The sequence below is a fragment of the Mus caroli genome, chromosome 4 (assembly GCF_900094665.2).
Source record: "Mus caroli chromosome 4, CAROLI_EIJ_v1.1, whole genome shotgun sequence".
In the NCBI taxonomy this organism is placed as follows: Eukaryota; Metazoa; Chordata; class Mammalia; order Rodentia; family Muridae; genus Mus; species Mus caroli.
In genome coordinates this window covers 139,427,049-139,438,477 of record NC_034573.1, presented here as the reverse complement: position 1 = coordinate 139,438,477, position 11,429 = coordinate 139,427,049, and the positions used below count along the sequence as shown (strand labels likewise).

Below are 11,429 nucleotides of genomic sequence, written 5' to 3'. Positions count from 1 at the left end.
CATGATCCCACTGTTGGCACACCGTGGCTGATAAATGCAGACAACAGCTGCTGAGGTAAGTGTCACTGTTGTTCGTACATTCCAGATTAAGAAACATGGACCCAGAGACCTATGTTCTGCTCCTAATGTGTGCCTCTGGGGCTACCCTAATGTGAGTTCCCATCTTCAGTAAGCCTGGGGCTCCCAGTCTAGGAACAGGGTGGCAGCCTGGGCCTTGGGTCCCTTTGGGTGATAGAAGTAAGCAGGAGGGTACTGGGCACATGGGGTGTCACTCAGCTCTCCTCCTCTTCCTCCTCCTCCTTCTCCTCCTCCTCTTCTTTCTCCTGCTTGCTGAGAGCAGAGCAGAGCTGGCTGCACTGGGAAGTGGGAGGAAGCCTCTGGCTGCCATGGCTTATTTTAACCACTTGATCATGATCAAGGATTTAATTTTATCCCCTCCCCTGGCTGGCTGTGATTGTGTTAAGAGTTTAAAGGACAGGGGAGAAGGAAGGCTCCACTTGCCTTGCCTTGCCATGTGGGGGACCCCTCTCGGCCCCACTGGCTGGGGATGTCCAAGGGACGTTAAGGCAGTTAGCACCCCCCACTCCCCACCCAAGGCAAGAGGCTTCTTAGGTGAGCCAGAGGCTCGGTGGTGGGGGAGGCAGCTGGCCTTGGTGTCTACTCAGGGATCATCCCAGATTGTCTAGCCTCATCAGAAAGCATTTAGGAGGCACTAATTGGACTTGGGGCTGGGCTCCTCCCCAAGTACTGCAGATAAGTCTGTGTTCTGTGTGACCTATGAGCGGGTGGGGGTGGAGGGACACCTGCCAGGATGACTTCATGATGACCATATGTCCTGACCAACCCACTGTACATAGGTCATAGAGCTGAGCATGTCCTACCAATTGTCATGATTCCTCCAAAGCAGCCTCATGGGATAGATGCTTCCCTTGGTCTCCAGAGCACTCACTTTAAGCAATGACTTCCTAGATCCTGGCTATGGCTATGTGGGCATAAAGATTTATCTTGTGGGAGCAAGCAATGTTCTAAATCCAAGAGGCTTAAAACGGAATCGAAATTTCTAGAAAAACCAGTTTGGCTCAGCAGTGAACTGCCATGTCTGCCATGTCATGATAGCTAAGAAAATGGAGTTCAGATGGATGTTCAGGGGTAGGCTAGGAATACACAGGCATCACCCCTTCCCGAGGCTGGCGCATGCAGATCATTATCATCTAACGCCTACCAGCTGTGTCATCAAGACCGGGACATTCAAGATACCCAATATCTTGGTCTGTTTTCTGTTGCTGTATCAAGATACCTAAGACTGGGCAAGTCAGAACGTTTATTTGGCTCATGGATTTGGAGGCCTGTGAAGGGCATGGTGTGGGAGTCTAGTGGATTCTTGCTGCAGTGGGGCATGGTGAATGGCAACACTTGGTGATGCAGAGTAAGCCAGGCACGGGTCTCTTCCTCTGATAAAGGCACCAGTGTCATCATGGGGGTCCCACCCTATGACATCATCCAATGCTAATGACCTCTGAAAAGCCCCATTCAGATATCATGGACATATGGATTGAGGGATTAAGTTTTTCACACATGAACTTTAGGGGACCACACTTAAATTGTAACATACGTTTAAAGGAATCAAAGGGATCTGCGAATGATCACCTTCTCCTGCGGGAAACAAGGCCAGAAAGGGGAAAGTCTTGGAGATTCTGAGTCTGATGTTACCTCTTAGGGCTGTGCAGGGTGGGTGGGGCTCCCACAGGTGTGTAAACAGACGCTCCTTCCCAGAGCCTTGGGAAGAAGCCCAGGCAGAGGCTGGAAGGAGGGTGGAGCTTGTACCAAGTAGCTAACCATCTCTCCTGACACCCTTCTCTGAAGGATGGGTACTGGTGGAGTAGCCAGGTTGTCCAGGTGGAGACAAGACACTAGCTGATATTAAGGCACACGTGCAGGCTGAGAATGAGGTTTAATTAGCACAGTGCTTGCTTAGCATGCACAACACTGGTTTTATCCCCAGCACCGCATGTACCCTGCCCATACTTGTAATTCCAGTACACAAGAAGTTGAGGCAGGAGGATCGGAAATTCAAGGCCATCCTTGGATACATAATGTGAAGCCAGCCTGGGATACACGAGACCCTGTTTTGTTTTGATTTTATGTGTATGGATATTTTGCCTGCATGACCAGATACGTGCACCACATGCGTGCCCAGTGCGCTGGATCCTAAGAACTGGAGTTATGGAACTTTGTGAGCTGCCATGTAGGTGCTGGGAATTGAACCTGGGTCCTCTAAAGGAGCAGCCAGGGCTCTTAACTGCTGAGCCATCTCTTGAGTCCCCACCCCACACCCTTTCAGGCATTTATCTCACCAACTTCACCTCCTAAACAGCCAGCCATCTCCCAGAATATCACATTATCTCAAAGGACAGCATAAAAGGTAAATGGGGCCCCCAGAGTTAGTTGGAGTCTAGTTCATCTTGTGGGGAAGGTGCGGGGGGGTCCTGCTCACAGGACTGCTGGGGGGTATAGTGTGGTGTTGAGGTCCCCTGGAGTCCAGAGCTGCCCCATTCAGAAGTTGGCTCCTGCCTAGACGGGGTGCTACAGAAGGGGCTGAGTTCCGCCGGGGAGAGGGTAGATTCTGCACACATCTTTTTTTTTTTTTCTTCTAAAAGCCTGAGCCCCTGAATAGGCAAGCACAGTAGCAACTGAGCTACACCCCCAGTACAAAGGACCCTGTTCAAAGGCTGAGGGCAGCCTGGAAGCCCGCAGCTGCTGCTTACCTACGGGGACTGAGAACCACTTAATCCACTCTCAATTGCATCCGACTCGGGGGAACAGGAGGGGAGACACCAACAAAGGACAGGGTGTTCTGCCTCCCTGCCCTCCAGGTCCCTAGGCCCCTGCAGGCTGTGTACCCTCCACATCCCATCTTCATCCCAGTCCTGCCTCTGAGCTCATTATCAGCAGCAACGTGCATCTGTGCCTAGGAAGGCAGCGCCCTGAGGGTGCCTGCTGCAGGGCCAGAGGCCCTGGGAGACCCTTTTGCTTCCATTGCTCAAGTGACCTGCCTCTTCTTAAGTGACCTACTTCCTTTTACAGACTCCTGAGTTAGACAGTTCAAGGTGAGTGACTGGCAGCTCCACCCACGCTCTGCTGGAGGCTGGACCAGAGCCAGCCGGCCCCTCCCCCTCCCTCTGAACGATTAGCTAGATAAACTACAAGGCTGGCCCCAGGAGTTTAGAACCGCCGGGGAGAGGGTAGATTCTGTACACATCTTTTTTTTTTTTTTTTCTTCTAAAAGCCTGAGCCCCTGAATAGGCAAGCACAGTAGCAACTGAGCTACATCCCCAGTACCCTCCCCCCCCCCCTTTTTTTGTTTTTTCGAGACAGGGTTTCTCTGTATAGCCCTGGCTGTCCTGGAGCTTGGTCTCTAACTCAGAAATCCGCCTGCCTCTGCCTGCTGAGTGCTGGGATTAAAGGTGTGTGCCACCACGCCCGGCCCTCCCTTGTTTTTTGAAACAGGGTCTTACTTCGTAGTCCTGGCTGTCCTAGAACTGTCTATGTAAGCCAGGCTGGCTTCACACTCCCAGAGATCCACCTGCCTCTGCCTCCAGAGTGCTGGGATTAAAGGTGTACACCACCTCCACACAGACCCCTCTTTTATTTAGGATTTATTTATGTATCTCATGTATGTGGGTACACTGTCGCTGTCTTCAGACACACAAGAAGAGGGCATCAGATTCCCATTATAGATGGTTGTGAGCCATCATGTGGTTGCTGGGAATTGAACTCAGGACCTCTGGAAGAGCAGTCAGTGCTCTTAATGGCTGAGCCATCTCTCCAGCCTCATCCTCCCCTTTTGAGAAGGTCTCCTGTAGTTCAGACTGGCCTCGAACTGACTATATAGCCAAAGATGATCACGAACTCCTAATTCTCCTTCCACCTTGCAAGAGCTGAGACTACATGTACGTGTGAATATGCCTAGCTTTTTTTCTTTTCTTTTTTCTTTTTCTTTTCAAGACAGGTATCATCATAGCCTAGCTGACCTGGAACTCGCCTCAAACCTCCTGCCTCAGCCTCACATTACTGGGATTACAGGTATGAGTCACCACAACTGGTTTATGTGATGCTGGGGATCAACCCAGGGCTTCAGGCATGCTAAGTATGCACTAGCCATTGAGTTACACTCCCAGCCCAGGCCACTCTGCTTATCAAACTTGATGCTGCCCTCCCTCCTCGAATGACCCCTGGGAAGGGGCCCAGTAGTATCAGCTTTGAGAGAGAAACCAGCTTAGCTCACCCAGAAAGCTGTGAAAAATCTTTATTGTTATTCTTTTTTTCCTCCATTAGATAGACTTTCAGTTAGAATAAGAAGCCACATCGATACTTGCGTCTTTTTTTCCTCAGAGGCTGAGCTGAGAACCACTGCTAAGACAGAGCACACACCATCACCAGGGCTTGGCCTCGAGGCAGTCACAGGAACCAACTGAAGCTGGCAACACCCGACTTTAGATACAATCACACAGGCCCAAGGGACCAGCCACATCTCCAGGCCACACTGCGCCAGCAGAACAAGTATCCGTCTGTCAGTGTGAGTTCATACCGTGCCGGCTCACACATGCTGCTCCTCTCCAGCAATGACGCTCTCCTCTCAGGCTCTTGCTGGTCAGGCTGGGGTTGGCGGAGTTGATTCTCCACTGTCCTTGCTCCCTGGAGCTCAATGGCCAAAGCGAGCATGTTACTGTCAGCTAACAGGGCCGATGTGCTGAAGGACCAGATGTTCACATTCTCCTCCTGGAACAAGTCTGGGAAGCTTGAACCGTCCACCAACAGGGAGGTGCCCCAGGGCTTGAACTCAAGACCTGCTGGCACTGGCGTCCTGCACACTCCCTGCCACACGGGAGGCCTAAGCCCCAAGAAGGGAAAAGTTGCTCCAGTGTTTTCCGGATCATGGTGTCCGGGACCAGAAAGGGCCGTCATCGTTTCTCTCACTCCCAGGAAAGGCATGGTGGGCATAGGATGACCACCCAGATCTTTCTTCTCAGTCGCTGCTCTAAAATGTGACCCTTGGGCTGGATCTGAGTAGCCGGTGGGGCCTACTGTGTGAAAGTCTAGCTGGTCTTCCAAGTGGGTGCTTCCTAATAAATAAGCCATGCTACTCCCCCTTCTATGCTGACACACAGGGTGATACACGGTGTAATGGGGGCCTGGGCTCAGGTAGAACACATCTGCTATCCGGGAACTACGGCCACTGGCAATGGGCCCTGGGAAGCCTGGCTAGGTTGTGCTTGGAGTCAAGTTTGAAAACTCTGGGGTTCTAGAAGTGAAACTGGGGTATCTGCTTGGATTCAAGGCTCCAGTAAAGACCCCTCGTAATCTTCAGAATCTGGGGATGCCAAGACCTGGGGAAGTGAGACACAGGGGGCAGCAGAGAGGCTGGAGCTGCCGGTCAGCACTCCTGTACTTAGCATGGGCTGGCCAGGGAGGCCTGAAGAGCTCCGCACAATCCATTCGCTCCAGGAAACTGGCTGGCTGCCAGCTCTTAGAATTGAGTACATCAATCCTGCCTCCCGGTCACCCCTGAGCTCGGGGCTGCTGGCTCAGGAGAACACAAAGCCCCTTGGGGGCCCTGTTCTCCAGCTGTGGACCCCGCTCACGTCCCTGGGGTCCCTTCGCTGGTGGAGGCAGGTGTGGTCATTAAAGCACGTGCATTCTCCAGGTGTACCCTCAGGCCTCAGGTAACCAGCAGAGTGGAAGAAAGACCATAGCAACGGGAGTCAGGGGTGAGCCAATGGGAAACCAAACCCGCATCTTACTGCCAATCAAATCCAAACACAAACCCACTACGTGAAGGCAGCAGCCAGCTCTTTGTGTAATTAATATTGCAAAGCGCATTTCATTTCTTTCTTTTTTTTTTTCAAGTCAAATATAACAATATCCCAAACCCTGTTTTCTGCTTTCAGAACAGAGGAAGTCGATGATGTGAACAGAACACCTGCAGCCAATCAAAGAAAAGACCACGTCCCACTAGCCAGCCAATCATAACCCTTTTCCAGTTTAAGCAGCCAATCAGGCCTCTTCACATTCCTAAAAATGACCTAAATAAAGCACCAGAGCTCGGAGAGCTTCCGGGGAAGCCAGATACCGAGGCGCAAATGTTTAAAAAAATAAAGAGTCAGAAATAAAAATAAAAGGTTTCCGTTGGTCAAGATTTAAAAATAAAAAGGTTTCTTCCTGCAGCCAATCTCAAGTCCATCCCTTCAGCCAATCATAAACCACCTTGATGCCAGCCCTGCTGAGTGGCGGCTGGGTGGGGAGGGTCGGATGGGGTAAGGGGGGCAAAGGGTAAGAAGACGGTGGTTTGCTACCACTCAACCGGCAGAGGAGCCACACAGATCTCTTGGCCATCTCAGCTTCCAGGGAGTTCCGAGGGGCTTCCGGCTACTGCCTCCTGTCTTCCGTCTCCGATCTGGAAAACGCCATCACCACGTCCTCTGCACCTGCAGACCAGGGGACAAGAACTGCTAATGGCTTCTGGAATCAGGACAAGGCAGAAAGGCTGTGCTCACTGGGAGCAGCCCTCCTTATCTTCCCACCCCTGCCAAACAGTGCTGAGCTTGGAGTGCTTCAAAGGTCCGGGATGTAACTCAGTTGAGAGAGTACTTGTCTTGCATGCAAAAGCCCCCGGTTGGCCCCCTAGCAGCACATGAACTGCTGATATGGCAAGGGGATCAGAAGTTCATGGTCATCCTTGGCTACCGTGAGTTCAGGGCCAGCCGGGGGCACATGGCACCCTAATAAAAACTACAGGGAGCCGGGCGTGGTGGCGCACGCCTTTAATCCCAGCACTCGGGAGGCAGAGGCAGGCGGATTTCTGAGTTCGAGGCCAGCCTGGTCTACAAAGTGAGTNGATTTCTGAGTTCGAGGCCAGCCTGGTCTACAAAGTGAGTGCCAGGACAGCCAGGGCTACACAGAGAAACCCTGTCTCGAAAAAACCAAAAAAAAAAAAAAACAAAAACAAAACAAAACAAAACAAAACAAAACAAAAAAACTACAGGGAAGGAGACAGAAGTGTTTCTAACTAAGTCCACCTCTCATTAGACTTCCTACAGCCAAGCTGGGGACATGAGTGACCCCACCCTGCTGCAAAGCTTCAGGGGAAGGCCCAGAGGCTGGTTCAAAGCCTCATAGCTAGGAGATAAGACAGGTCCTGGGGCAGGGCTCTGCTCAGCCCATGTCCCTTGCTCCAAGGGCATCACATTAGGATGGGAGGTAACGCTTTCTCGGGAACCTCTCTCTTCTCAAGTGTAGATCTTGGTAGTGGAGAGACAGTTCTTACAGAGGACCCAGGATCGATTCCCAGCACCTACACACCAGCTCACAACGCTCTGGGATTAAAGCCATGTGCCATTATGTCTAATACCCATAGTCACTTGTGACTGAAAATCAAATAATTGAAAACTGCTTACTTATCATTGTTGTATGGTGGGGTGACACACTCCTGCATGTGTGCAAAGGTCAGATGACAACCCATAAAACAGGTCCTTTCCTTCCACCTTTGCATGGGCTTTGGGGATCGAATTCAGGTGGTCAAGCTTGGTGGCAAGCTCCTGTACACACTGAGCCCTCTTGCCAGCCCTCTCACTATGAATGCAAACACTATTCACCTCTGCAACAGCCTCCCTTTGCTCAAACCCAGCCTTTGTTCCAAGGAGCCTGGCCACGCCCATTTCCAGCCTGCTGCCTGCCAGGCTTGACAGAAATATATGATACCCATTTCTTATGGTTTTTCTTAATCCTGAATTTGAGATTCTAGTCCAGCCACTCATGAAATCGCTCCCTTTGTCTTGTTTTCCCTAAGACAGGCTCTGACACATAGCCAGGAGAGGCAAGGGGAGGAGGGAAGGAGCAGGAAATGCTAGCCTACCCAAGCTGTCGGTACCTCCTGCTCCCTGCGCCGCACTCTCTGTCCGCCTTTTCTAAAGCGTGGTGGTCCAGCATCCTGCCCTAAGCGGTAACAGTGAGGCTGCCTGTGCCCTCTGGCACACCTCCCTTCTGTGCTATGGGAAGCTATCTCCCTGGAAGAGGCAGATGGGAACAGCAGGGAAAGGAAAGGCCTCCAAGGACTGGGTTGGGTTAGGTGGGGGTGGGGTGCACCAGAGCCTCTGGCACTTGGACCAGTGTTGCTCATCCTTGTCCACACCATCCTGTGCATGCACCTTGCTGCCTGGAGGAGCCAGGAGGCACCCCAGGCAGTGCTGCAGAAGGGTGGCCCAGATGAACACGTGACATTCGGAAATCCTGCCCTCACATCAGCACAGTGGTGCTAAGGGAACGTAATCTATCATCCACCCAGCCTGTTTCTGCCTCATCGGTGTTCTTGGAAAGACAGACAAGCCTCCAGAAAGGAGCACAGACATCTGGCTTCTTGCTTGAGAAGCCCTCAGATCCTTTCTCTGTTCTCACTCCAGTCCTGGGACCATGCACTATCACTGCAAGCAGGACTGTCGCCAGGATTACATCATACCCTGTGTGGTGGCTGAGCTGGGTGTCTAACAGATGCTGGTTTCTCTGAGGGCTGCCTCCAGCTCGCTAGGCATGAGGGGGTCGAAGCAAGACCGTGCTGGGGAGGCGTCAGCAGAAGGTGCTTCTGGGGCATTGAATGGTGACAACCCACTCTGTTCCTTCCTCACCTGCCTCGTGGGCTTTCTCACAGGGACCTTGGGCCTCTGCAGAGAGCTGCATGCGCAAAAATAGCACTGGGTCCCCAGGAGGAAACGGGCCACTGGCTCCTTAGAGAAGCTCAAATCCCCATCACAGGGTTCTGCAAACTGCTCATGGGTCCATGCCCTGTACTATGAAGGCAGCAACTGTGCTGGCTGTTTTTTTTTTTTATGTCAACCTGACTCAAGCTGAGGGTATCTGAAAGGAGGAAACCTCAACTGAGAAAATGCTCTCTTATATAAGACTGGGCTGCAGGCAAGCCTGTAGGGTCTTTCATTAATTAGTGATCGATGAGGGAGGGTTTAGTCCGTTATGGGTGGGGCCACTCCTGGCCTGTGGTCCTGGGTTCTATAAGAAAGCAGGATGAGCAAGGCATGAAGAGCAAGCCAGTAAGCAGCATCCTCTATGGCCTCTGCATCAGCTCTGCCTCCAGGTTCCTGCCCTGCTGAGTTCCTGCCCTCGCTGCTGTTGATGATGCACTGTTCTATGGAGGCTGAGTGAAATAAACCCTTCCTCTCCAAGTTGCCTTTGGTCACGGTGTCTCACAACAGCAATAGAAATGACCTTGCCAAGGTCACACATTTACTCTGATGAGTAAGTAATAGGATACCCAGAGCAAAAGCTTTGTAAGAATTTTACCCTCCCTCCCACACTGCCAGCTGGCTAGATTCTCCCTGACTGGGAACCCACAGGCCTCATTTCAGAGTCTATATTCTGTTTTTGGGGCTGCAGAAGGAGTCCTCAGAGATGCTGCCCATCTCCCGCAACCATTCCCGTTCCTAAGGGATTTGCTGACCACCAGAACTTCCTTCCTTTGAAGCCAGAGAGAGGGCAGAGCATCCTCTGACCTGTTTCTATTAGGAGTGGGCCAGGCACTCAGCCTTCAGTTAAAGCCAGAGGATGCTGGTGGTCCCTCCCTTCTCTGGACGTTGGATCAGGAAACAAAAAGGACTCAGCTGGACATCTTGGACCCAGCCCTAAAATTCAGTTCCTGAGACAAAGGGGGCACAGCAGATCCCCCAAGTACCCTTTCTGCTGTCCTCTAAGTGCCCATCCTCTACCTCCAGGCCAGCAATCATTGTATAGGAAAGGCTCTGTCTTCCCCAGTGGTACCCACTGACGGCTCTTGTGCTCAGAGCATCTGTTCATTGATTCCCACCAGATGCAGGTTAGCCCAGGTACACAGGAGCTACATGGATGCTCCTGAACATCTTCTCTAACAAACTGAGCAATAAGACAATTGAAACCAGATAATGTGTCTCACACAGATACACACATGCACACGCGCACACACACACACACGCACACACACACACACGCACGCACGCACACACACACAAACACGGATACTTGTCCTATGAATACAGACCAAGCTGTTTAACAGAATGTTAGCAAATTACGCAGAGCAACGTATAAAAAGGGTTCATATTTCCAGACCAAATGAGATTTACTCTAGGAATGCAAGGTTGGCTTAACATCTCAAAATCAGGTGATACAATATAAATATAGTCTACCAACAGCATAAAGGGCAAACCCCACACAATCCTCTTAACAGACACAGAAAGTGAATTTAACAGAATCCAACATCCCTCGTGATAGAAGATGCATCAGAGAGGTTCCACCTGACAAAAGGTGTCTCGTGACAGACTTGCCTTTGACTGACAAGCCTCTTCCTTTGTCTCCCTGGTGCTGACATTTCAGAACCAAGACACCATACCTGGCTTCTCTAGATTGTTCTAAAGGTTCATTCCTGGGTAATTAGGCAAAAATAATATGGTCTACACATTAGAAGAAGGACCTACTTCTATTTGTGGATGTCATAATCTTATAAGTAGAGAATGCTTTATAATATCTACTTACTAAACAGCTTTCAGAAGTAGTGACTGATACACATGTGGGGCATAAGGCCAATGTGCACGTCGGCCTGCAGACACTAGCAATGAGCGACCTGAAAATGAGGTTAAGGAAATAACTCACGGTATCGTTCCTAATGATACAATAGCATTTAGGAACAAACTTGTTCACACTTGTTCATTTACTCGTGTGTGTGTGTGTGTGTGTGTGTGCGCTCGCGTGCGCATGTGCATCATGGCAGAGGTCAAAGGACAACAGCAGGAGTCTGTTCTCTCCTTCCACCATGTGGGTCCTTGGAGACAGAACTCAGGCACTGTTTGTTTGTTTGTTTTCTGAGATGAAGTTTCTCCATGTAGCCCTGGCTGTCCTTAAACTTGCTCTGTGCCTCTGTGCTTGGACTAAAGGCATGCACCACCTCTGACAGGCTAGGCCTTTCACTCTTACCAACAAAAAGTTGAAGTCTATCATCCACTCACCACCAACCCTTTTCTTTTCGGTTTTTAAAATGTTTGTTTTATGTATGTGAGCACATTGCAGCTGTCTTCAAAAACACCAGAAGAGGGCATTGGATTCCATTACAGATGGTTTTGAGCCACCATGTGATTGCTGGGACTTGAACTCAGGACCTCTGGAAGAGCTGTCAGTGCTCTTAACTGCTGAGCCATCTCTCCAGCCCACCACTAGCCCTTTTCAGTGGTGGACTAAATAAATAAATCCAGGGGACAAGAAGCAAGAGGCTAGATTACCCCTGAGCTGCAGCTCCAGCTGAACTCAGCTTTCATAGAGACAGGGTCTCACGATGTAACCCAGATTGGCCTCAAACTCAGGATCCTCTGTCTCTGCTGGTATTACAGGCGTGGTCAGCA

General features: G+C 50.9%; 1 protein-coding gene across 1 annotated transcript in view; it reads right to left on the bottom strand.

The window, feature by feature from the left end:
* Positions 1-4,289: 4,289 nt before the first annotated feature.
* The window catches only part of Ctnnbip1 (catenin beta interacting protein 1), a 48,389-nt gene continuing 41,249 nt past the window's right edge, over positions 4,290-11,429 (bottom strand). The window contains exon 5 of the mRNA XM_021160546.2: positions 4,290-6,485. Coding sequence (XP_021016205.1) covers positions 6,427-6,485 — 59 coding nt within the window. The 3' untranslated portion in view covers positions 4,290-6,426. The remainder of the gene's footprint in view (positions 6,486-11,429) is intronic.